This window comes from Aulonocara sp. 'chitande type north' Nkhata Bay, linkage group LG7 (assembly GCF_057382095.1).
Source record: "Aulonocara sp. 'chitande type north' Nkhata Bay isolate Kocher_YH1m ecotype deep benthic linkage group LG7, A_spYH_male_GT1.1, whole genome shotgun sequence".
NCBI classification, from domain to species: Eukaryota; Metazoa; Chordata; class Actinopteri; order Cichliformes; family Cichlidae; genus Aulonocara; species Aulonocara sp. 'chitande type north' Nkhata Bay.
Genome location: NC_141350.1, coordinates 54,006,237 through 54,028,657, shown reverse-complemented (window position 1 = coordinate 54,028,657; position 22,421 = coordinate 54,006,237). Strand labels below are relative to the sequence as shown.

Here is a 22,421-nt window from a genome sequence, read left to right as displayed (position 1 = left end):
AAGTGCGCCTTATGGTCGTGAAAATACGGTATATATCGTGATAAATATTTTTGGCCATATCGCCCTGCTCTAGTGTGGTGCTAGATTCAAATTTTTGTGTTCCAGGTATTGTATGTTTTTCTTACAGGTGGAGTAGTTGGCGATACATTATGCATTTCTATTTGTACTCTGTCCTTTTATTACATGCCCCCCCCCCCCCCTTTTTCTCTCTCCCACCTGTCCTGCCTTATACATTGTTATACTGTTTAACACATATAATGTAATAACTTTAAATAACACAAACAGAAATGAAGAAATAAACAGATAAACCCTGAACAAGAGGAGCCTATAGAGAATTTATAGAGCCGACCTTGGAAAAGCAAAATGTGTTTGGCACAACAGTGTATTCAGATCATAATTCTAATTGCAAAAGCTGCCTGACAGGACAGACTACAAAAAAGAAAAAAAATAGCAACTTACTTAGATGTCCCATTTTAATATAGTTAGTATTTGGCAATTGCTAAATCCTAACAGCTTAAATATTAACATCACTTTTTCCAGGTAAAGACTGTTACTTGACTCATCGAGTAACTTGAATAACTTTATTATCAAAAATCCTCAAATTAATCCACAACTCCATAGCGCTAAGTGATCACCATTGAAACATTAACGTTTCCACACATTCGAGATTAAAAGTAGACCTGCTGTAGAAGCATATCTAGGAGCAAACATGTGACTAAAAAGTATTACAAAACTTTTCAGTCCAAAGAATGGCCTCTACTTCTTTTCCTCTTCATTGGTCCTTGACCTCGATGGAAAATGTCATGAGGTGAGTGCTCATAAAGAAGAGTGAACTTCAGTGCTCACAGAATCTAAGTGCCACAGATCTGGATACAGCTAATAATGTGACAGGGGATGTTGTTGACTTGGGTCTGCTGTGGTGAAACTACAATGTTCTCTAAACTGTGAAAATAATAACTTTTCAACCACAGCTAGTTTTTTTTAAAAGACAAAATTAATGTATTAGCTTGTGAAATGAAATCTTTGCCACACTGAGACTACTTGCTCCCACTGTTCACTCTTATATTTGCTTCCTGGCAAAGAGCTGAGCCACTGTAATTTGTGCCTTTTTTTAAGGTTTCTGTGACGGAGATTTTCCGTTTTCGTTTTTTTTTTAAATCCCGTCCACACGTAAAAGTCAAAAACGAAGGAAAACGCTGCTAGGAACATGCCAAAGCAGCAGGTGGCGCTATATTCCTATCCGTGTAGAAATGTTGGCCAAATAGAAGTCAGCCTGGGTGGGAAAGAGTAAACAAAGATGGCGCATAGAAGTAGAACTGAGTCCTATGTGTGGAGGGGCAGTAACTGTGTGTGTATATGTAAGCATTGCAGAGAGTAAAATAAACAGTATGGTATTTTGTGTAAGTCCGCCATTGTAGAAATTCATTTGACCGAAACAATAACCTGGCACACAGTATGACGTCAAAAAATGCGCACACTTTTGACGCTGCGTTTTCTCCGTTTTTTCGTCCACACGTAAACGCAAAAACTGAGTTTTCAAAAATATCCACCCTGGCAGGAGCTTTTAAAAATCTCAGTTTTTACTGACCGAAAACGCAGTTTACGTGTGGACAAAAGGCGCAAACGCATAGAAAAATCTGCGTTTTCAAAAATACCCGGGTACGTGTGGACGTAGCCTGACACAGAGAAATACATGGCTTAAATACACTGGAGAAAAAACGAGGGGAATGAGGCACAGAAGAAGAGCACAGCTGGGGGAAATCAGAACTGACGAGACAAGGAAGCAAAGTACGATACACTCACATGAGACACAGACCTTCAAAGTAAAACAGGAAGTAGCACAGATGCAGACTTGACTAGTGGAGACAGAGAAACTAAGAAACACAGAAACAAACAACAAAGAGACACAGAGGGCAGCTACTAAATACTCAGAAAACTAAACAGAATACAAGAAAGCCAAACTAAGATGCTAGACTATAGAATAAACTGGGGCAACAAAGAGAACTAAGATCATAATACAAAAACTCAGAGACACAAGAAACTCAAAGCACTGGGTCAGGACCGTGACATGTTCATTGTTCACCTGTGGGTTTACCTTGGTTATTATTGAAGGCTGAGTGCATAATATCAAGTTAACCCATGAAACTCAAAACTTAATATTAGTATTTACATTATCTGCACCACTTAACAGTTATGTTCATTTGTCATCATTTGCTTTCATGAACAGTATGATAGTGTGTCACAATGAACTGCAGGACAGAAATATCTGCCATAAAGGATGGTCCAGTGTGCTGTATGCTTAAAGAGTTAATAAAGCAGTGAAACACTTTTCCTTACTATTTGTTATAAAAATTGAACAGCTCTTAATATCACTAATATCACTTCACTCTTATTTTGCTTAGCTATCTTCTCAAGCAAAACTGACTTCACCTTTGAATTGAAGGAATGAGGTGCAAATGCTTTTGAAATCAGTGGCACCTATAGCCACATTAGGTCTGCAAACTTCACCTGTCTCTTGGCTTCCTTCACTAGAAGAACCACAAAATACAATCAATACCTTATTCCTATGTAAATATATTCATTTTAGATTAATGTTAATTTTATATGGCAATGGACATGCAGTATTAGGTTATAGCAAATACAGATGTGAGGATGAGTACAAAATATATTCAATTACTCACAGCATTTAGCAATTTATCTCACTTCAATGAAGAATTAGAATAAAGCATATTAAGCACAAAGAGAAGGATTCCTGGGCATTACAGTACTTGCACAGCTTTAACGCCAACAACAAGGCTGTCTTGTAAAATATGCATTTCTGTCCATCCCACTTTCAGATATTTCCCAGAAGCAGTTAATGGGCGGCATTAATGAAACAACACAATAGAAAGAACAATGGACATGCAAAAATGCCTTTATCTGTCAGGTTGAAAAGAGAAGAGTGGAAATAATATGAAATGACAGGATGTCAAAGCAGGTTTTTCACCAGCATAATGAAACTTACACTTCTAAGTGTATATTATATTATATTATATTATATTATATTATATTATATTATATTATATTATGCAGTCCAAGAGCTGATTTGGAGTATGCCCAACCTTGGAACAAGATCTTTTTGGAGAAGCAACTGAATTAAACCACAACAGAGGCCGGAGTTACTGAGTCAGCCAACAGGGAATACATAAGACCAAGATGGTTGGAGCTAGCTGGTCAACTTTCCAAGAAAAACAATAAAGCAAAGGGATTGTCCACTAACAAATCAATCACAGATGGTTGCACAGATGAGTTGCTGTATATATGGGTGGCTGTACCTGGGCAGCCCAACCAAGTAATATCTCTCTGTGTGTGTCTATAATATACTATATTACATTATATTGAGTGCTGGGCCATATACCAGACGTACCAGTATATTGGTTATGATTTCATTTGTAGTGAGAACTTTTCAGATATCTCTATACCAGTATACAGGCGAAATGCTTGCCCCGATCATCCAAGGAGTTTAAATGTATTATTAAATGCATTATATTTATCACAATGCAATTGGGTTACCCAAGTCTGCACATATCATGCAGCTCAACACAAAGGAACCCACTTAGTGCAGTAATTCAAAGTATACTTTGTTACTATAATGTGGTAAACGATAGCTATGGTTATCGATTAGATTAAAGCAGTCACATTAGATTATGGGCTGTATACCATCTAGGTGAAATTGCAAAGAGTGAACAAAATCCCTTTGAGATGGGCTATAACATCACCCACTTCTGTTCTGTCTTGGGAGTGTTCTCCATTAGCCTTGAAAACAAACCCACTGTTCCTGTAGGTTATCATATACCTTGTAGGTCAGCAGAGAGAGCTGAATGTCAGGAGCATATCACTCCACTATGTACGGGATACAACAAACACAGTACTCAGCTGGCAGTGAAGAAACAGACCAAATCCAACCTAAAAGAATACACATACACTTGCACTCAGATGATGAGCTTAAAGCTTAAAAAGATCTTAGATTGTAGGATCTTTTCTAAAGGTCAAAATCATTCTGTGGTTTGTCTCACACTTGCTTGGGGGTTCAAATATCTTTTCGGCTCAATTTATTTTCAGCCATGACCTGGGTTTACTGTGCAAAACATCTTACATCTTGTGGTGCCAAAAGGGGGGAAAAAGGACGTTTTGTCACATTCACATTCTGGCTTTTATTTTTCTTTGCTGTATTGAATCTGATTGTTGGCATTCATTGGTTGAGACTAGGGAGGCTCGTGTTATCGACTGACTATGGATCAGGACCACTCCAGCCTGTAGGCTATTAGGAGAGCCACCAGTTCAGACTCCTGCTCCGTCGTTCCTTAATTGGTCCCCTCAGAAGCTTGGCGCACACAAACTTCACAATCACGCTGGAAGATTACACTAAAGAAAAAGAGATTCCCTGTGTGCAAGCTGCTTGGCATCGATTAGCTCATTCGCACTTCTGTTTTTTCAGAATTTCTTTTTTATCTCGTTTCTTTTCACCTAAGATTACAATCAGCTGGTCTGGTCTTTGAGTAAACCATACAAATCGAGATAAAGAGTAGTAGAGAAGACAATGGTTGGAACAAATGGGAGATGACTCAGGACTGCTTACTTGGTAATTGGGTTTTATCTCTTCATTTTATCAGGCCTTGTTTTGGATTACAAGTATACAACACACACATACACAGGAAAAGAGAAGTATACCTAGACATTAGCAAATCTCAAGATAACAAGTGGGAGAATGTGGCCATTGCTGGACTCTCATTATAGTACTTCACAGAGGACAAGCTCGACTGTTTTCTGTTGAAAAATGCAGTTTTTATCCACTGTGGTCTCTAAGTATTGGCTACAGTCAGTAAACACTATGCACAGAAAAAATATCAAGAGAAGATGCTACTGCACAATAGCTCATCTTTTCCATTTCCCTCATTCTAATTCGCGGCATGTCGGTTTCAACCTGACATTTCAATTTCGAATGCTTCTACAATTCAGTGCTTTGAATATGGCTGTTGTCAGTACATGTGTATGCACAGGCTGAAGACCATGACAGGCTGACAATTCCAAGAGTCATTCAGCAGAAACACTGTAGATATCTCACCTTCTAAGACGGAGGGTTCCACATCTATTTCGAATGTGACTTTTGACAACAAAGTTGTCAAAAAGTAATATACGCAAACACAAAGAGGCGTTATTGAATATGCAGCCACTTTACAAAACACCTGAATCACCACATTTAATGTGGACAACACAATAAATGTGGTGACATATTTTTTTTATGTTTTCCAATAGGTTATTGAAAAATCTGTATTTAAGCAAACCTCTGTTGGACCTTTATCCCTCTCAGATGATGCAAAACAGTTTAAATGTGGAAGTGAGTGCCGCAGGATGATGTGTGTCCATCACCAAGCTATACTGTGGAAAATATCAGGAAACAACAGCATCCATTATTCTAAGGAATTGTAGGATAATAAGGTTATTTTTTAATACTTTGGGGAGGAATGTGGGGTTTTATAGGTGAAGGCATACAATAAGATGTTCTTGGTGTCTTCAGGGAAATGCTGTGACTTGGTCTTAAATTAATAATAATTATTTAATCTGAGATGCTTTATGCTAAATGCTATATAAAGGCACTGTGGCTTTATACTATATGTTCTGTTTTGTCTTCAGCTTTGGGGCTAAGTTGGTCTAAACCGGCTAAGGTGAAATGAAGCAGAAACTGGTAACACGATTTATTGATTCTGCTGTCTGTGAGCTGAAACAAAAGTAGCTTTTAAACGAATGTAACCACATCGATGCACAGAATAGACGTTATCTGTCTTAATGACAAAGGGGAGTCCTTGGCTGAAGGGGAACCTCATCAAAGTTACACATGCATAACCTTGCAACCACATTGACGGCGCAGAGGAAAACACACACCCTTCATGTATGAATGAACATTTAAGTGGTTCAAGTCATTCACCAATGTAAAGAACTCATATTTTGTTTCAAAATTCTTAATGACTTTCAATTTAAATAATAATCAAACAGCACAAGCTTCACATTTAAATTAATTATAAATATAACATATTCAATATGACCGCAGGAGGTCATGTGGCTTTGAATTCACTACGAAGACTATGTTACTGTAATGCTATTTGTCCATGGTATGTTGTGAAAACAATTATTATCAAGAAAATAAGAGCAAGACTCTTGTTCACAGAACAACACCAACACAAGTGCTACTTTGAATGCTGATGGTTGAAAGAGAAGTGGATAAAGAGCATAAAGAGTGCCATTTTACCTCAGAACAGATGAGGATAAAAAGGAGCAAGAACGGACAGTGTCTGCCATGGAAGTCATGAACAGCTGACTATTATTTTGTGTTTATTCCATAATTTCATTGTACATGTACAATGACAATAAAGGCCTATTCTATTCTATTCTATTCTATTCTATTCTATTCTTCTAAGACAGTGCTAGTCTAAATGATTTTAGAGTCCATGGTAAGAGTAGGACTAATTTCAAGATCCGTATACAGTGAGTGCAGAATTATTAGATAAGTTGTATTTTTGAGGAATAATTTTATTATTGAACAACAACCATGTTCTCAATGAACCCAAAAAACTCATATCAAAGCTGAATGTTTTTGGAAGTAGTTTTTAGTTTGTTTTTAGTTTTAGCTATTTTAGGGGGATATCTGTGTGTGCAGGTGACTATTACTGTGCATAATTATGTGCAACTTAACAAAAAACAAATATATACCCATTTCAATTATTTATTTTTACCGGTGAAACCAATATAACATCTCCACATTCACAAATATACATTTCTGACATTCAAAAACAAAACAAAAACAAATCAGCGACCAATATAGCCACCTTTCTTTGCAAGGACACTCAAAAGCCTGCCATCCATGGATTCTGTCAGTGTTTTGATCTGTTCACCATCAACATTGCGTGCAGCAGCAACCACAGCCTCCCAGACACTGTTCAGAGAGGTGTACTGTTTTCCCTCCTTGTAAATCTCACATTTGATGATGGACCACAGGTTCTCAATGGGGTTCAGATCAGGTGAACAAGGAGGCCATGTCATTAGTTTTTCTTCTTTTATACCCTTTCTTGCCAGCCACGCTGTGGAGTACTTGGACGCATGTGATGGAGCATTGTCCTGCATGAAAATCAGCTTGTGTGTCTTGTTCAGTGGTGGTCGTCTTTCAGCCTTTCTTACCTTGGCCATGTCTCTGAGTATTGCACACCTTGTGCTTTTGGGCACTCCAGTGATGTTGCAGCTCTGGAATATGGCCAAACTGGTGGCAAGTGGCATCTTGGCAGCTGCACGCTTGACTTTTCTCAGTTCATGGGCAGTTATTTTGCGCCTTGGTTTTTCCACACGCTTCTTGCGACTCTGTTGACTATTTTGAATAAGACGCTTGATTGTTCGATGATCACGCTACAGAAGCTTTGCAATTTTGAGACTGCTGCATCCCTCTGCAAGATATCTCACTATTTTTGACTTTTCTGAGCCTGTCAAGTCCTTCTTTTGACCCATTTTGCCAAAGGAAAGGAAGTTGCCTAATAATTATGCACACCTGATATAGGGTGTTGATGTCATTAGACCACACCCCTTCTCATTACAGAGATGCACATCACCTAATATGCTTAATTGGTAGTAGGCTTTCGAGCCTATACAGCTTGGAGTAAGACAACATGCATGAAGAGGATGATGTGGACAAAATACTCATTTGCCTAATAATTCTGCACTCCCTGTATAGTCATATATCGTTTGGCTGATGCTTCCCCTTACACATGCTTCCCCTTTTACATGTGTGACTATTCTGATTAAACTATTAGCATTTACTTCCATTTTTCCTTTTACTGGGTTCCTCACCGGTTGATATAGATTTACATTTTTACCTAGCAGCTCATGTTTGCATGCCATCTGCTTTATATCTATGAAACACAAGAGCAAATGCAGTTATGCATTATCCTGTTTTATGTTTAGTTATTCAGTTATGAATAATCAATGAATTTCCTAAATACCTTTACGTTAGTGATGGTCACATGGATCTTCAAGGTAACCCTTTTAAGCCACATTTAATAAAGAGTCACAGTCATCTCAACAGCACATTGTGGTAACTTGCAATGACTGCAAAGAAAGCTAGTTTTTTTTCATAACAAAAAGGCTATGAGGAGTCCCCTTACTTGGTCTGAAGTTTGCTTGAGTAGTGCTGATAATGTGTGTGCTCACTGTTGGGTATAATCCATTCCAGGTATACTGTATTCGCATTACATTTCTCTGTATTGTAGTATTGTAATGCAACACATTACTGTACTAAACTCAGTAATCATATTACAGTTACAATATGTTATTACTTGTGTTACAAAGATTACAAAAGTAATAACATCAGATTATCTGCCTGACGTGCAGATAATACTATGCTACCTGCACGTCAGGCAGATAGAATAAAAAAAAAGATAAACAATGCATTTTTCTTCTTGAGCTTTTTGCTACAATATGCTGATTTCAGTATGTCTGCATGGAAGAGGAAAATGGTGGTGCGAACTGGAGATGGACATTACCTTTATTTGTATTGCAAGGACAGGATTGCTATGGTATGGTATTGCTAGCTTCATCTGTATTTATTTCTTCTTACATCGCTTTGAAGTCTCCATGGACTGATTTTCAACTGCTTTGTGTTGTTGGTTTTGTGTTCATAAACAAGATCTTATGCATGTCCTTTTTAGGATAGGGAAATATCAGTGTGTGGGCCTGTCGTCTCAGGTTTATACTGGTTCTTTTTTATTATTTTATTTTTGCTTTTAAATTATTAGGCTTATATTGTTAAAAAGTAATTATGTGGCATTACATTTCAGGTCATTTTACAGAGTTACAGAGTGATGCAGTTGTGTAACAAAATTACATTTTCCAGTGAGTAATTAAGTAACGTAGAGTGTTACTTTTAAGAAAACTAGCAAGTAATATGTAATTCATCACTTTTTTTGACTAATTACCTCAACCTATCGGTTACATGGTTCAAATCATGCTTGTGAATGAAACTGGTTTTGTGTCTTTATTTACTTTTTTGTTATTTTTTAAAACGGTAATGCTGTTACTGTAATATTATCCAAAAACATACACCCAAAATGTTCTGCCCTAGATAACTGCCAACATCAATTATGTTGCTTATCTCACAGCTAGCACAGCTGTAAGAGTCTAAGAGGAGAGAGAGAGACATCAACGTCACAGAAGGTTTGGTGAACTCTGAACTTATAATTACTGAAGCTGTGGATAAACCTGCTTTTCAATGCTATAAATAAATAAAAACAAAACAGTAAGCCAAGATAAACAGTTAAATAAAAAGCAGATGTAATGAGGCACAGTGTGGTTTTAAATATCTCCTCTACATCCTCCGCTTAGGGTTTCTCTGTATTATTGTAGGGTCTTTACCTTACAATCTAAAGTGGCTTGAGGCAACTGCTGTTGTGATTTGGCACTATATAAATAAAATTGAATTGAATTGAATAGCAGTTTGCGTGCCTCCTGTCTGAACCAATAAAACCTTCTGACCCAATGCATGTCCAAAGATGAACTGCAGACCAACTGCACTTCAACACATTGAAATCGATATTCAAGATAAGATAGCAGCAGTGGATCTGTCTTGAACATATGGATGGATGGAACACAATATGTTCAAAAATGAATAAAAAAAATGGAAAGAACAAATGTATAGGAACAGTCTCAAGTGACTAATGTTAGGGGCAAGTTTGAACCAAGAAAGGGCTTTTTTCTGTAGAGAGATGTTCTCCAGGAGCTCTGGGTTCTCCATCAAAAACACAGGCATCTATTTGAGGATCCAGAGCCATCAAATTAATCAGAAGCTTCATTTATTTTGTTTTATGTTTGTTTGATGTTAAATTTTTACAAACAACTGACACATGCATACACATGTTTCTTAAGTCTCGCTACTACACTAATGTTGTTATTATTACTTTGGGAAACAGAGTTAGAGTTGTTTAAAAGCTTACTTTGCTTAAGAAATAATTATCTCTTACTATTTTGGGAACAGAAGTTACCAATTATAGGTTATCATAGCAATAAGCTGCGATTTTGAGTTGTAGTTGCTATTCATTGTTTGTTTTTTTTGACCGATGAGACAGTCTGTTTGCACAGTTCACTATAATTTTCGGTTTCATACATTTTAGATTAGCAATTGTCAAAGAGTGTTTGATAATCTTCTCTTTTGTCTCCAGGAATGAAAAACATAAAGGCACAAAGGCAGTTGTCATCCAGCTTTGCGTTTTATTTTATCAATGACAGAGCTTTGTTGGTTTTAAAACATACAGTCACACATGACTTCAGAGAGGTATTATGTCAGCTTCATATGCTCAGAGGGACTCTTAAACCCCATCCTGTTTCTGTGACACTCATTAAAGCACCAAATGGCCCTTGAGGATGCATATGAATTCAAAAAGGCAATACTAGACATAAGAAATGTGGATGAACCAGCCTGTCTCGCAACAGTCAACCAACTTTTCAAAAAGTACTGTGTTCATAAAAGAGAAGGGACAAAGACAAAACAAAAAACAAGATCCAGAACATTTAAACATAGTTCATCTTGAATGCCATCAATTTGGAAAAAGCATGGCATTTAAGAACTCTTTCATCTCGCAAACTTTGATTTTTGTCTACGCAAGTGCATAACTGTGGTTCAGTTGTGCATTACGCAACCTCCCCCACACACCACCACCAACAAACCACCACCAACAAAAAAAGACAAACATACTGGTCTAAAGCACAACCATTTAATATAATGGGGGGCAAGATATCTTTTGTGAGGAACAAAGGAGCCTTAATTGGTTGTGATCCGCAAGTTTATCTCTATGGAATTCCTACAATTTCCCTTTTTTTGGATACGTTTCCAGTATGTTTCACATCAATCAGTTATGTCCTTCATAATATGATAGACTATGGTGAGGGTCCTTTTTAGACTGGGGTGCCTTTCAAAAACTGCTGATGTGATGGTTAAAATCATAATGACTTCTGCATGTAAAAAAAATGTACACATACCAAGCAGACATTCTGTAAACACACACTATACCAGTACTTTACTACCCAGTCATTAAATATGTATTTGCTTCTGATTATGCTTGAAATTAATTTATCATGGAGAGCAGAGATAGGCACTCGGTGTTACTGACAAACTGATGTGGCAGTTACTGATAACATGAGATACTCAGATATTCTGCACTGTAAACCTCGCGTCTGTGTTTCTCTCTCCCTCTGCTTTTTTCATCTTACATGCCCTGCTCTCTTACATTACCTCTGCAGTCCTGGCTCCTTCCTCCTTCAGTCAGGTGAGTTGAGAAATGATAGCAGAACCAAAACATTTGTCACAGCTATAAACAACTGAAACTAAATTACACCGAAAGGAATTGCAAGGGAGGTGTGGACAACAAGAAAACGATGAAGGGTCTGGGCATTTACAAAAACACAAGCACTTTAGAGGAAACAACAGTGCTACCCATAGGTATAAACTGTGAGCTACAAGGGAGAGAAAGAGAGGTTAAGAGAGAGTGTTTGGCATTGAAGTGAATGGTGTACACTATGAATCTAACATTTGTGCCAGTGCCCTTGAGTTAAACAGTGAGACATTCAATGGTGCATTGTGGATGGGCAGTTATCTCCAAGGCCTCCTTTTCAGTATTATTTCAAAACACAAGGAAGCAATACGCGCTTTTATCGAAGAGTAAGTGAAAAGGTTGTGGATACAAGGCTGAGGACAAACCTGCAGGAGGGAAGTGAAATAGCAATATTTGGCACCATGTTATTCTTCCCACCTGTGAGCACATAGAACTTACATATGGGCATAATGCAGTGGGTTTATGGGAAAACACAAGCTGTATAAGCTATGCTTGAGGATTCAACACCTATCAGTACCTGTCAGTACTGGGTTTATCTAGGTTAATGGATAAATAGTGGTTTGGCTGACTTTTACAAATCTATTTTTTTAGTCTGTCCTCTCTTTTTACTATTACACCACAAAAACTGAGAAGCCGTACAAAATGTAAATAAAAATATACAAAAATGCTTTTCATGCTGTCAAATTTATAAACCTTAATATGTGAAAACAGTATAAAGAAAAAATATGGCAACTATTCCAGAAAAATTTGGGGTGTCACTCTAGATTAAAATTAATAGGGATTCATTTGTTCTTCTCGGGATCTCTGTGGCTATTGGTGTTTTTGTCCACAGTTCTTTATTCCTAAACCTCTCTGGTCACTGGATAACATAAGTAACAATACTGTTTAATAAATAATGATTATAAAAATATATAAGCTCACATAAGCCGACTAGACACTTAAGTAGACCTCAACCAGTATATAGCCAAGCAAATATTATCATCTGACATTAACTGTAAAGCAATCCCTCTGTAGCTGCATTTGTAATCTGTCCAGTCTGTCCAGCAGAGAGCATTCTGCAACTTTCCTGTTGCATTTGGAGCACCATAAACACAACTAGCAGATGACTGAAATAGGGCAGAGCATAAACTAAATGAGTAAATGCACAACTACACATAATAAATATCAGGGAAATCTGTTCATGTTTTGTGTGTTTAAAAATAAAATCCCAAACAATAAATTGAAATCTTTGCTGAGACAATTAGTGGTCTTTGTACTCTACTGTAGTAACTGTAGTAAGGAAGAGCTCTACACAACCATGCTTGAATTGAATAGATATATAATGTTCCAGCAACCAGTTTATAATATAGTGGTTTTTTTATTGGTTTTTTATTTATTTATTTATTTTTGGCTTTTTTAGCCAACAAAAAGGACTCTGTTCCAATCAAAGATCTGCAGGAAATATTATATCTAAAAGTTTTCAAAATCCCAGGATCCCATAAAAAAAGAATAGCTATCTTACAGTTAGGGCTTTGTCCAAGCAGCCAAAACACGGTCAATATTTCCACATATTTGATTTTGCAGCTTTCTATATTCCCTGTAGAGAATATTTCTTTTGGCTCTTTGACTGCATGAGCTCAGCTCCTTCGGAATGTGAAGAATAAATGACAGAAGATGGGGTTGATAGGTTGGGGAGAGAAATGGGTTCCCCTTAAATAATGCAGTAGTGAAACTGGGAATATGACCACCATGCGATCTCCAGCAGAATAAAAACAACAGTGGATACTAGCCCAGCTGGGCTCGTGAATTCATATCATGTGTAATGTCAGTTACGTGAAAGCCAGAGCTTGAGCAAGATTCTGGCAGTCATTTTTGTGATAAATTAAACATGGCAGAGATGACTCCATTGCCTTTTATCCACCTCCCCATTTCAATTCCCCTCCCTCTCTGTATCTCTGTTTCTCTCTTAAGTTTTTTCACTTACTCCATGCTCAAGCCCAGATGCATTTTTAGTAGCACAAGGAGCTGCATGGTCAACTCACAGAAGCTTGATCAATGAATTTATGAAAGACAACAAACATGGTCCTAATATTATACATATAGCATAAGCTTTTTGTTGCACAAAGGTTATAACAGCACTGTAGTTATCCAACCAACCTGATTAGTCTTGCTTTGGGTTGACAATTTACGGTCCAATGCACATTTACGACCCTACCTAATATAGCCCATTTGGACCTGAGATGTTGAGAGATGTTTTAAAAGAAGCTGCTGAATCTTGTCCAATTCATTCACATCCTTAGGTCATGCCTTTCACAGAAACCTGCCTTTCTGCTGTTTGTTTTTGTTTTAATGTCTTACCTTGTCACACAGTTACAAGAAAAGGTTTGTGAACCTTCTGGAATTATCAGGTTCTTTGATTACTTAAATTTTGTCTACATGTTAGCCTAGACAAAATAGGCTTGTAACACAATTGTCAACTATTCCAGTTTTCATTTGTTAGGTAGATATTCATTTTTCACTTTTAGAATTCAATCTTTTTTTTCAATGCAGACTGTGCCAGCTTGTACACCTAACATCCCTCTCCCCCACAGAATCCATCATCACGCTTCAGATCCCATCACTGTTGCCAACTAAACGACTCTGTTACTAGATGTAGCCACTTTTCACAGCCCTTCAGCAAAAATCTATGGACAGTACTGCCATGCAAATGATGGTCTTCTCTCACTGTATGCAGTGATATGAATTCAAAAGCTCAGCTAGGCTGGTATCTCTCTCTGTTCTTCTGCTTTGTTAAGAGACTAAGAGAATTGAAAGACTTTAAATGCAAATACAAACTGATTGAACTAATAGTGGCATCAAGATAGTGGTGTTTTACAGCTTTGATACAATACTTATCATCATCAGTGTTATCAACAATTGTTTATGTAGTCTTTTTTTAAGAAAAACATTTAGTAGAAGTTACATAAAATGATATTTATTTTCCAGAGATGCAGTAATTGCTATTTATTGTTGCTGTTTTTGGCGGCAATTTCAATATATAAAATTAATACTTCACTGAAAACAGATGTTAAATGACAAACTAAATAATATTCCTGAAATAAAAATACTGACTGAATTTTAAAAATAATACACAGGGGTTAGGGGTGCATGAATATGCCCAAAAGGGCTATCACAATTACTGAGATCACAATCATTTGTCACTGATACATAATTGATTTTGGTGACATCAACATTTTATTGCAGAGTCCCAACAGCTGTGAGATCCCTCTCTACTTTCCCTGCTTTTTGCATAAAGCACAGGTTTTGCCACAGTGGAAAAAAATATCCGCGAGGGCATAGCACATCTTTTGTCCAGTATGTTATTTGAACAAATATATTTAGCCAAATTGAATGTGATTCCTGTGGTGATTTCAGTGTGTCTTTGTGAGCTGGATGAATACACTCACCCGCTTTACAGGCTCATTCTCAGTTATACAATTTATGTTAGCAACCACTGTATTGTTCTTCTTTGCTTTCATGCAATCATCATATTGCAAGTTGTGGTGTATTTTCAGATAGCTGAATAAGTTTGTTGTGATGGTTTACAGTGCACACAGCTCTACAGCATTCTTTGCATATGAGTTGTTCTTGGTGAACATCACTTCCCTAAATTTGAAGTCTCTCTAAAGAACTGATGATGATCTGCTTCAAGAGACAAGGGGCCTGTTCTTCGTACGTCGCTTACTACATCCAAGATCAAATGACACATCCAAGACCAAACCATCGCGCTAACCGTGAGCTCGCTAATCCGGTTCCCCGAACACGCCTGCTGTTGACGATTAGTACAGCTGGACGCAGTAATGTGACATCACTGGGTGTCGTAAAAGGGGCTACGCATCGATAGTAGAAACATTGATCGGCAACCCGCTGATTGGTCGGCGAAAATGTCGAAGGGGCGCGCTCGGTATTTTCCGGCAGCAGAGCAAGAACTCATGAGTGAGGGATTTCAGGAGTTTCAGAGTTTAATTAAAACGCAAGAGAAAACTGCAAAGGCTGCAGAAGCAAGGAGAGAGGGCTGGCAGAAAGTTGCTGACAAATCAAACTCGTAGGTAATTTAATAATAATACTAATAATAATGGATTGGGTTCATATAGCGCTTTCCAAGGCACCCAAAGCGCTTTACGATACCACTATTCATTCACTCCCACATTCACACACTGGTGGAGGCAGCTACGGTTGTAGCCAGGCTGCCATATCGCGCCATCGGCCCCTCTGGCCAACACCAGTAGGCGGTAGGGTAGATCTATCATATGACACTATATTGTCCAATATCATATGGCATTATATTATATTATAATATGTTATATTATATCCCCTTTCACATTAGAGCCACAACAGGACCCACAAGAACATGGGAACAAGTAAAAGTGGAATACAGGAGTATTCTACAGAATGGTAATATTTATCTCTTAGATTGCTTTTCGTCTCTTGGCAAGGTAATACTGGCCTGTAATACTCTGTTAGTTTGTTCATAACAGCAACCAAGAAAAGGGCAGAGGAAAAAAAGACAGGTGGTGGTCCTGCACCCCCTCGTCAACAAGTTGGTTATGTAAATAATACCCTCACGGGAATATCGATATCTCTCAATGAGCACACTGTCGCGCTGAGCTAAAGGATCCTGTCTATCCCGTAATATACGCTGAATTCTGAGGACTCTCCTTATCAATCTTGCACCTTCCGCAATGGGTGGCTCGCGTATACGGACAGGACATGGCTGCGACAGGCTTCCCAAATCCACCTTCGCTTTTATAGCCGTGGTCTCTCATCTTGATTACACGAAGTAATTTACAATTACTACTCTGAAATATGAATTACATCTGTAATAATCACATACATGTAATAGAATGTTAATAGTACATTTCCCTTTTTTAGGAAATGACCTGTATGTATCTGTGTGACATCAATAAAAGGATCAAGTGCTGCATTATCTTTAGTTACATTGATGTTATTTATTTATGGTGAAACAGTGGTGGAATATCGCTGTTGCTTTCGTATAAATGAAGCGGACATACCTGCGTGGCCGCGATCTAATCCTGTTTACATAAAGTAAACCTGCTCCAGAGCAGGTTTACGCTTACGGCTCTGTTGCTATGACAGCAAGTCCCGGATGAGCTTCGGGGAACCGAACGATCCAGGATCACGCAAAATCGTCAACAATCTAATCCAGCTAACTTACTTAGCGAGGTACGAAGAACGGGCCCAAGCTCTTTGCCTTCCCCAGTGACAGACAGCTGATTTTTGTTTTGATGGTCTGTAGTATATCAGTGCGGTCAAGTGCACTCAGGAAAGTTCTCGCTGAGTGGTGCAGGGAACAGCTGTGATTGGCACATGTAGACATGGTTATTATGCAATGATTTTAGGGAGCACTTGATTGCTTTGTGTTCTACTGGCAGAAAATGCATTTTCAATATCTTTCAATCATGTTCGTTTAATTTTGAGAAGCCAAAATCACAATACTAGCAGTATTAGTAAAAAATTTGAGGTGCCATTACCAATTATTGACTTAATATTTGAATGTTAGCCTAAATAATACGTTTACAGTAACATGGGAATTTTGACTCAAAATTAAGACTAACAGAAACTTTTCTTCTGAAAAACTGAAATTAGTTGTTGCCAAACGGTGTACCTACTGATGGGCTGTGAGGCAAGGACAGGCAGGGATACGTTTTTATTGCAAACTGTAAGCTATACACCTACACAAAAAGCTATGAATAGACTGTTTTACTGTATGTATGGGTGCCCTAAAATAATAATTTAAAGAACTTCTGTAACAGAGAAAACCAGTGTATTTGTAGAGCATTACAGATTAAAGCAATTTGATTGACAGCAAAGAGGTTAACAAGGGAGGAAATGGATCAGTTTCATTTGTATAGAAAATCATACATACCCATCACACCACATGACTGACCACAGAAAAAAGGAGGGGAAAGGCTGTCAGTAGACAGTGCTGTTAAAGCTACCTGTCTTATGACTTCAGTTGCACCTGAGTAAATCACCTGTCAGGAGAAGTTGACCACTGCTAATATAGTGGGCAGCAAGCTAAAGCAGAAGTAGGACTGGCCTTTTTCACCAGTGTACTGTAAGCCAGGTTTTAAATACAAAAGCTAAAATCATTAACCTAGCTAGTGCAACTTAATATTTTATTAGCCTGCTGATGTTATTCTATGCATAAGAAAACAGCTAAAAACACAGACAAAAATAAATGCTATGACTGAAAAGTCATGACTATGGATTATTATGGAGGAACTGGTGGAACATCATGTGCAATAAATACACCTTGAAATTTTGACTCGCCCACTGGTGTGACAGTAAAAAAAATTCCAAAACCACTAATTCAGATGTTATGCATAAAGATTTGACAATCGTGAACCCGTTATTTAAAACTAGGCTACTTCATTATTAATAGCTATACATAAAGTGCATTATGCTATAGCCTAAAGTAATTGCTATACCAATGGTTTGCTAATTGGCTGTGTTCAGGTGGTTTTCTATGCTTTATTTAATGCTTTTATATGCCATAGTATGTGTCATTGTTATACTATTTGTATGCATGTATATGCTATTGTATGTTGTCCACTTTGTGCTCTGTAAATCTGTCATATTTACGTGATTTTTCTTTAACAAATTGATGCTGTTTTTGTTGGGGAGCAATTTTCAGCCGCAAATATATTCGATGCATCTAGAGTACAGAAATATATATCTAGAGTGCCCATGTTCATCATAATGAAGAACCCACTCCAACCCACTGCAGCCATGTCGCACAGATATGATATTAATTCTTCTTAGACAACAATAGAGCTCTTATTCACAGGGGAATAAGCTTGTTATGGCCACTAACTTTCTTCTGGCCTCTTTTTAAAAGAGATCTCTCTCTTATTATATTTCACGCCTGTCTGCTACGCCCCTCTCTGAGCGCCTGAATCATCCACACCTGAAATCCATCTGATCATCAGTGGAGGTGGATATCAAGCCACAGAACCAGCCTTCCTTGGCACTTGACCACTGAACCTCTTGTTCAAGTGGCGTTGTTTGGCACTGCTGGAATTGTTTTTGATAGTATCTTTGTGCGACCCTGCTCAGCTCACCCTTTGTCTTCCTTACTAGCTGTCAGAAGTGTTTTCCTCAATTAGACTTGATAAGGTTAAAGAAGCTTTGTGGGGGTTATCACTCCCACAGCCTACCTGTCCCCCAAAGCAGTCAACCTAGGAGAAACACTGAACACGTCTGTAATGTTCACTGGTGCTGCTCAACATTTTATCAGCAGCATTTCCTCGCTGAATCCCCCTGCAGGCACTGACTGCAAGGTTCCTCTTTTGGGTTAAGGTCTTTTTTTTGTTGTCACTTGGTGTTCTCGGCACATTAAGAATAAAATTGCTTGTTGAACACAAGTGATTTATCCCATCATTGAATGCATTTGGATGACCGTGTTTTAACTTGGCATCTAACTGATAAATAATATTTACTTATAGGGGACTCTCTACATGTATGTGGCTATGGAAGTGAAATTTAGTGTCAACACGTGTGAGTAACGTGCCATTTATATTTTATCATGTGCAAAGTAATCTTGCTTTTACATTATTTAACCAGTTGTGTGTGTGTGTGTGTGTGTGTGTGTGTGTGTGTGTGTGTGTGTGTGTGTGTGTGTGTGTGTGTGTGTGTGTGTGTGTGGAGACTACCTTTCCATAGCACTTAATTTCATGTCTGAATAAAGTATTTAACTGCAGACATCAGTATTATTGTATGTTATAAATATTTTTAAAGCCCAAGTGAAAGCCATTTCAAATCCGAAAGATATATTACAAAATACGTCCATGCAGCCTTTAAAAAATGTGTAGGGCAGACAAGCACATTTTCCTTTCATGCACTAACATTATTATTGTTTTTCTATCCAAGCATGTTAGGTCAAGCCTTTGAAAAAATCATGTAACACTTCACATGGAAATGTAGCCATGGTAGCTGGTTCTATAAATACAATTTACAGTCAGTCTTGAAAGGTTATCTCAAACACATTTCTGCCTTAGTTTAAACCTACTTTTCTTTAAAAGATCGGTAAAACCCCCTGATCCTTACATGCAAAGTTGCCCTTAAGATACTTTGGCTTAATATAATATTTATGCTATGTAAATTTCCAAGTTGAAGCTGATTTCAAAACTTGGGATGCAAAAATAAAAACCTTGGGGCTAGTTAACTAATTGACTTGCAAATGCACCTTTGTTACGCTACCATATGAGATAAATGGATGTCAATAGGTCAGGATGGATTTGGCGGAAGCAAAAAAGATTCTCTGATTATCTATTCTCTGACAAAAGACAGCATATAACATGTGCATAACCACAGGTTTCATTAGTGTTGTCAGTTAAGTAAAACAGTTTTCTGTATTATCATTAAGTCAATGAACATTCAAATCTGCTGGCTAAATAGAACACGTCACATCATGAGTAACCAGCTTACTGATGATCAGACATTCTGAATCTGGTAGTGACACATAACTGATAAATTCAGATGTTTACTTTCATGTGATATAATGTCATAAAAGACGGGCCTGTCTTATGTAGGGGAAACACCAAAAACACATGTAATCTAGATTTGACAAAATGTTCAAAGGAGCTGAAGCTGCATCTGTTGTTTACAGCTTTTTGCAGGAGTCTACTTGCAACCTCATAAGGTTAAAAAAAAAACCCAACCCTCTGATCATCCAGTTGCAGAGGAGTGGACATAAAAATGGCTAGAGCAAGCCCCAAATTGGGTTTTTGAAGTACAGTACTTTTTCCCAGTTACATTGTATGCGCACAAATAATGAGCCTTTTAGCCTTTTTTTTTTTTTTTTTTGCATGCCTGTCAACATTCGAACAAAAAGCAGCTACTGTCAGAAGATATGCATGTGCGTGCATATTTGGCGAAGGGGGGGAGGTATTTTATTGTTTAAAGTAAAGCAAGAAAAATGAAGAAGGCCACCAAGCTATCAGCTTCTCTAGTTTTACCAGTATGCTATCAACATAGCATCACAATTTGCACATTGCGAAACATAACCACCCCCCCCCCCCCCCCCCCCCCCACCTCACCAGCAATCATAATTAAACAAAATGCCATGATTTAACAAATAATGTTAAACATTGTCCTGGCTCTCAATTTCAGTACGACAAAGCATAGGAGTGGAAAACTACATTCAAAGCATGTTTCACTAGTTTGCTCCATTACCATACAATCACCCAGCAACCAACAATGATGCACATGGGCACCAATGTTAATATATTCAAAAGCATATAATTGCTAGAAAGCCCACTTGAAATGTGAATAATGTGTCATTTATACCATACCTTGTGCATAATTTAGTCACTAAACAGCACGTTTGTATATTATAGACGATATAATCAGTATTTAAAGTGTGAGCAGTTTTATTACAGTCTGCTTTCATTCACAGTGAGTGTCATCATGAGCAACAGAAAGAATGAATGAATGGTAAGCTTTTTTGAGAAGCCTCAGAAGAAGAAAAGTAAGATGAGAGCAGTAAGAAAATGAGTGACAGGACAGGACTATGCCGTGCTAAAGGATATGAGTCGGTGTTCTTGAGGTAAAAGTCACTGCCATTGAATTAAGACATTGTTATTAATTGCCATTAAACCACTTATAACTGGTCCATCACAATACTGACTTTGTCTAACTGAGATGGGTTTAACATTGAAAATATAACAAATTTCCCACGCGTGGAACTAATAAAGGTTATGTTATCTTATAAATAAAATAAACAAAAAACACGAGGAGACTCTCAAACATTTCTTGAGTGAAATCAAAGTCAACCAGAACCTAGTCATTTTAACTGTACTCCAGAGAGAATATCCTTAAGGAAGCAAATTTAGATTAGTAATAAGCATTTTGTTGCACTAGAAGAAACTGACGTTAAACCTATTAAAGCAGCATTTATAAACAAATCTTAGCCAGTCTGTTGCGCACGACAAAAAAAGAAGAAAAAACTCGTCCTAATTTAATTTGAATTTATGTGATTTATAAAGGTGTCTGAAGCTTTATTGTTTGTTTGTTTGTCAAGCAAACATAAATTGCTAACACTACCTGGACATGAAAAAAGATTACTTTAAAAAAATCCTAAACAAGTAGAGTCAGCATCAGAAACACAGTCTGTCGGGGCATACACCTTTTTATTGAGTTTATTCGGGAGGAGTGAGACGCCACCAAAAGCACTGAGCTCTTCAAAAAGTGTCTCGGTGTTGAGCTTACCTCTCGCTAATGTGGTCGGCGCCTGCGAACCAAGAAGCACAAAGATGAAAAAACTCAGGTAGCATCCTCCCGAGAACTGTCCCATCACTGCTCTGCTTGTCTCCCTCCCCGTCGGGTCTGGGGGCACCGGCCTCGGGTCGCGTGCATTTGTCGTTTGCACGAGCCTCCTTTTAACACGTTTCCGTGTCCTGATGAAAACCTCTGTCCAGGTGGGCTAGTACGTGTCCGCCAAAGAGGACCGTCTCCTAACGGAATCGCAGTGCGGAAGGAAGAGATGGAAAGCGGTGCGGAGCTTTCAGCACTCGCCACTCAGCTGCGCGAGAGTGGAATAATTAGACTGAGCGCGCGCGAGCCAACAGCTTTCGCTGTTTCAGAGCGCGAGAGAGGGCGAGAGAGAGAGAGAGAGGGAGATTAAAAAAAAAAAAGTGAGTACGAGGTCTTGTTGAAACCCCGGTGGACCTGTTAGGGCTTGACAAAACGTGTGCGTGTGTGCACGTGCACACAGACAGTTGTTTGTGCTCGCGCCTGTATTGACCAGATGTAATGACCAATTACCTCTGTCCTGTTTCTGACGTTTCCAGAGGCATTCGAACCTGTAGTTCTGGACGACAGTGTGGTCATTAAAATCGACACCGGTGTGTTGCATCTCTTGCCAATGGCATTGTCTGGAAAATTACGATTTTCTAATTACTGCCGTTAACATATGACCATATGGCTTACAATTGGTGTCAATTAAGTGGGCGTTTTCTCACTTTACTCTCATTC

At 38.1% G+C, this 22,421-nt stretch overlaps 1 protein-coding gene across 2 annotated transcripts in view; it reads right to left on the bottom strand.

Annotated features, from left to right (window-relative positions):
• The window catches only part of LOC147326243 (netrin receptor UNC5D-like), a 189,160-nt gene extending 167,056 nt beyond the window's left edge, over positions 1 to 22,104 (bottom strand). For both annotated transcript variants that reach the window (XM_086301354.1, XM_086301353.1), the window contains exon 1: positions 21,657 to 22,104. In XM_086301354.1, the coding sequence (XP_086157480.1) occupies positions 21,657 to 21,741 (85 nt within the window). In that variant the 5' untranslated portion in view covers positions 21,742 to 22,104. The remainder of the gene's footprint in view (positions 1 to 21,656) is intronic.
• Positions 22,105 to 22,421: the final 317 nt, after the last annotated feature.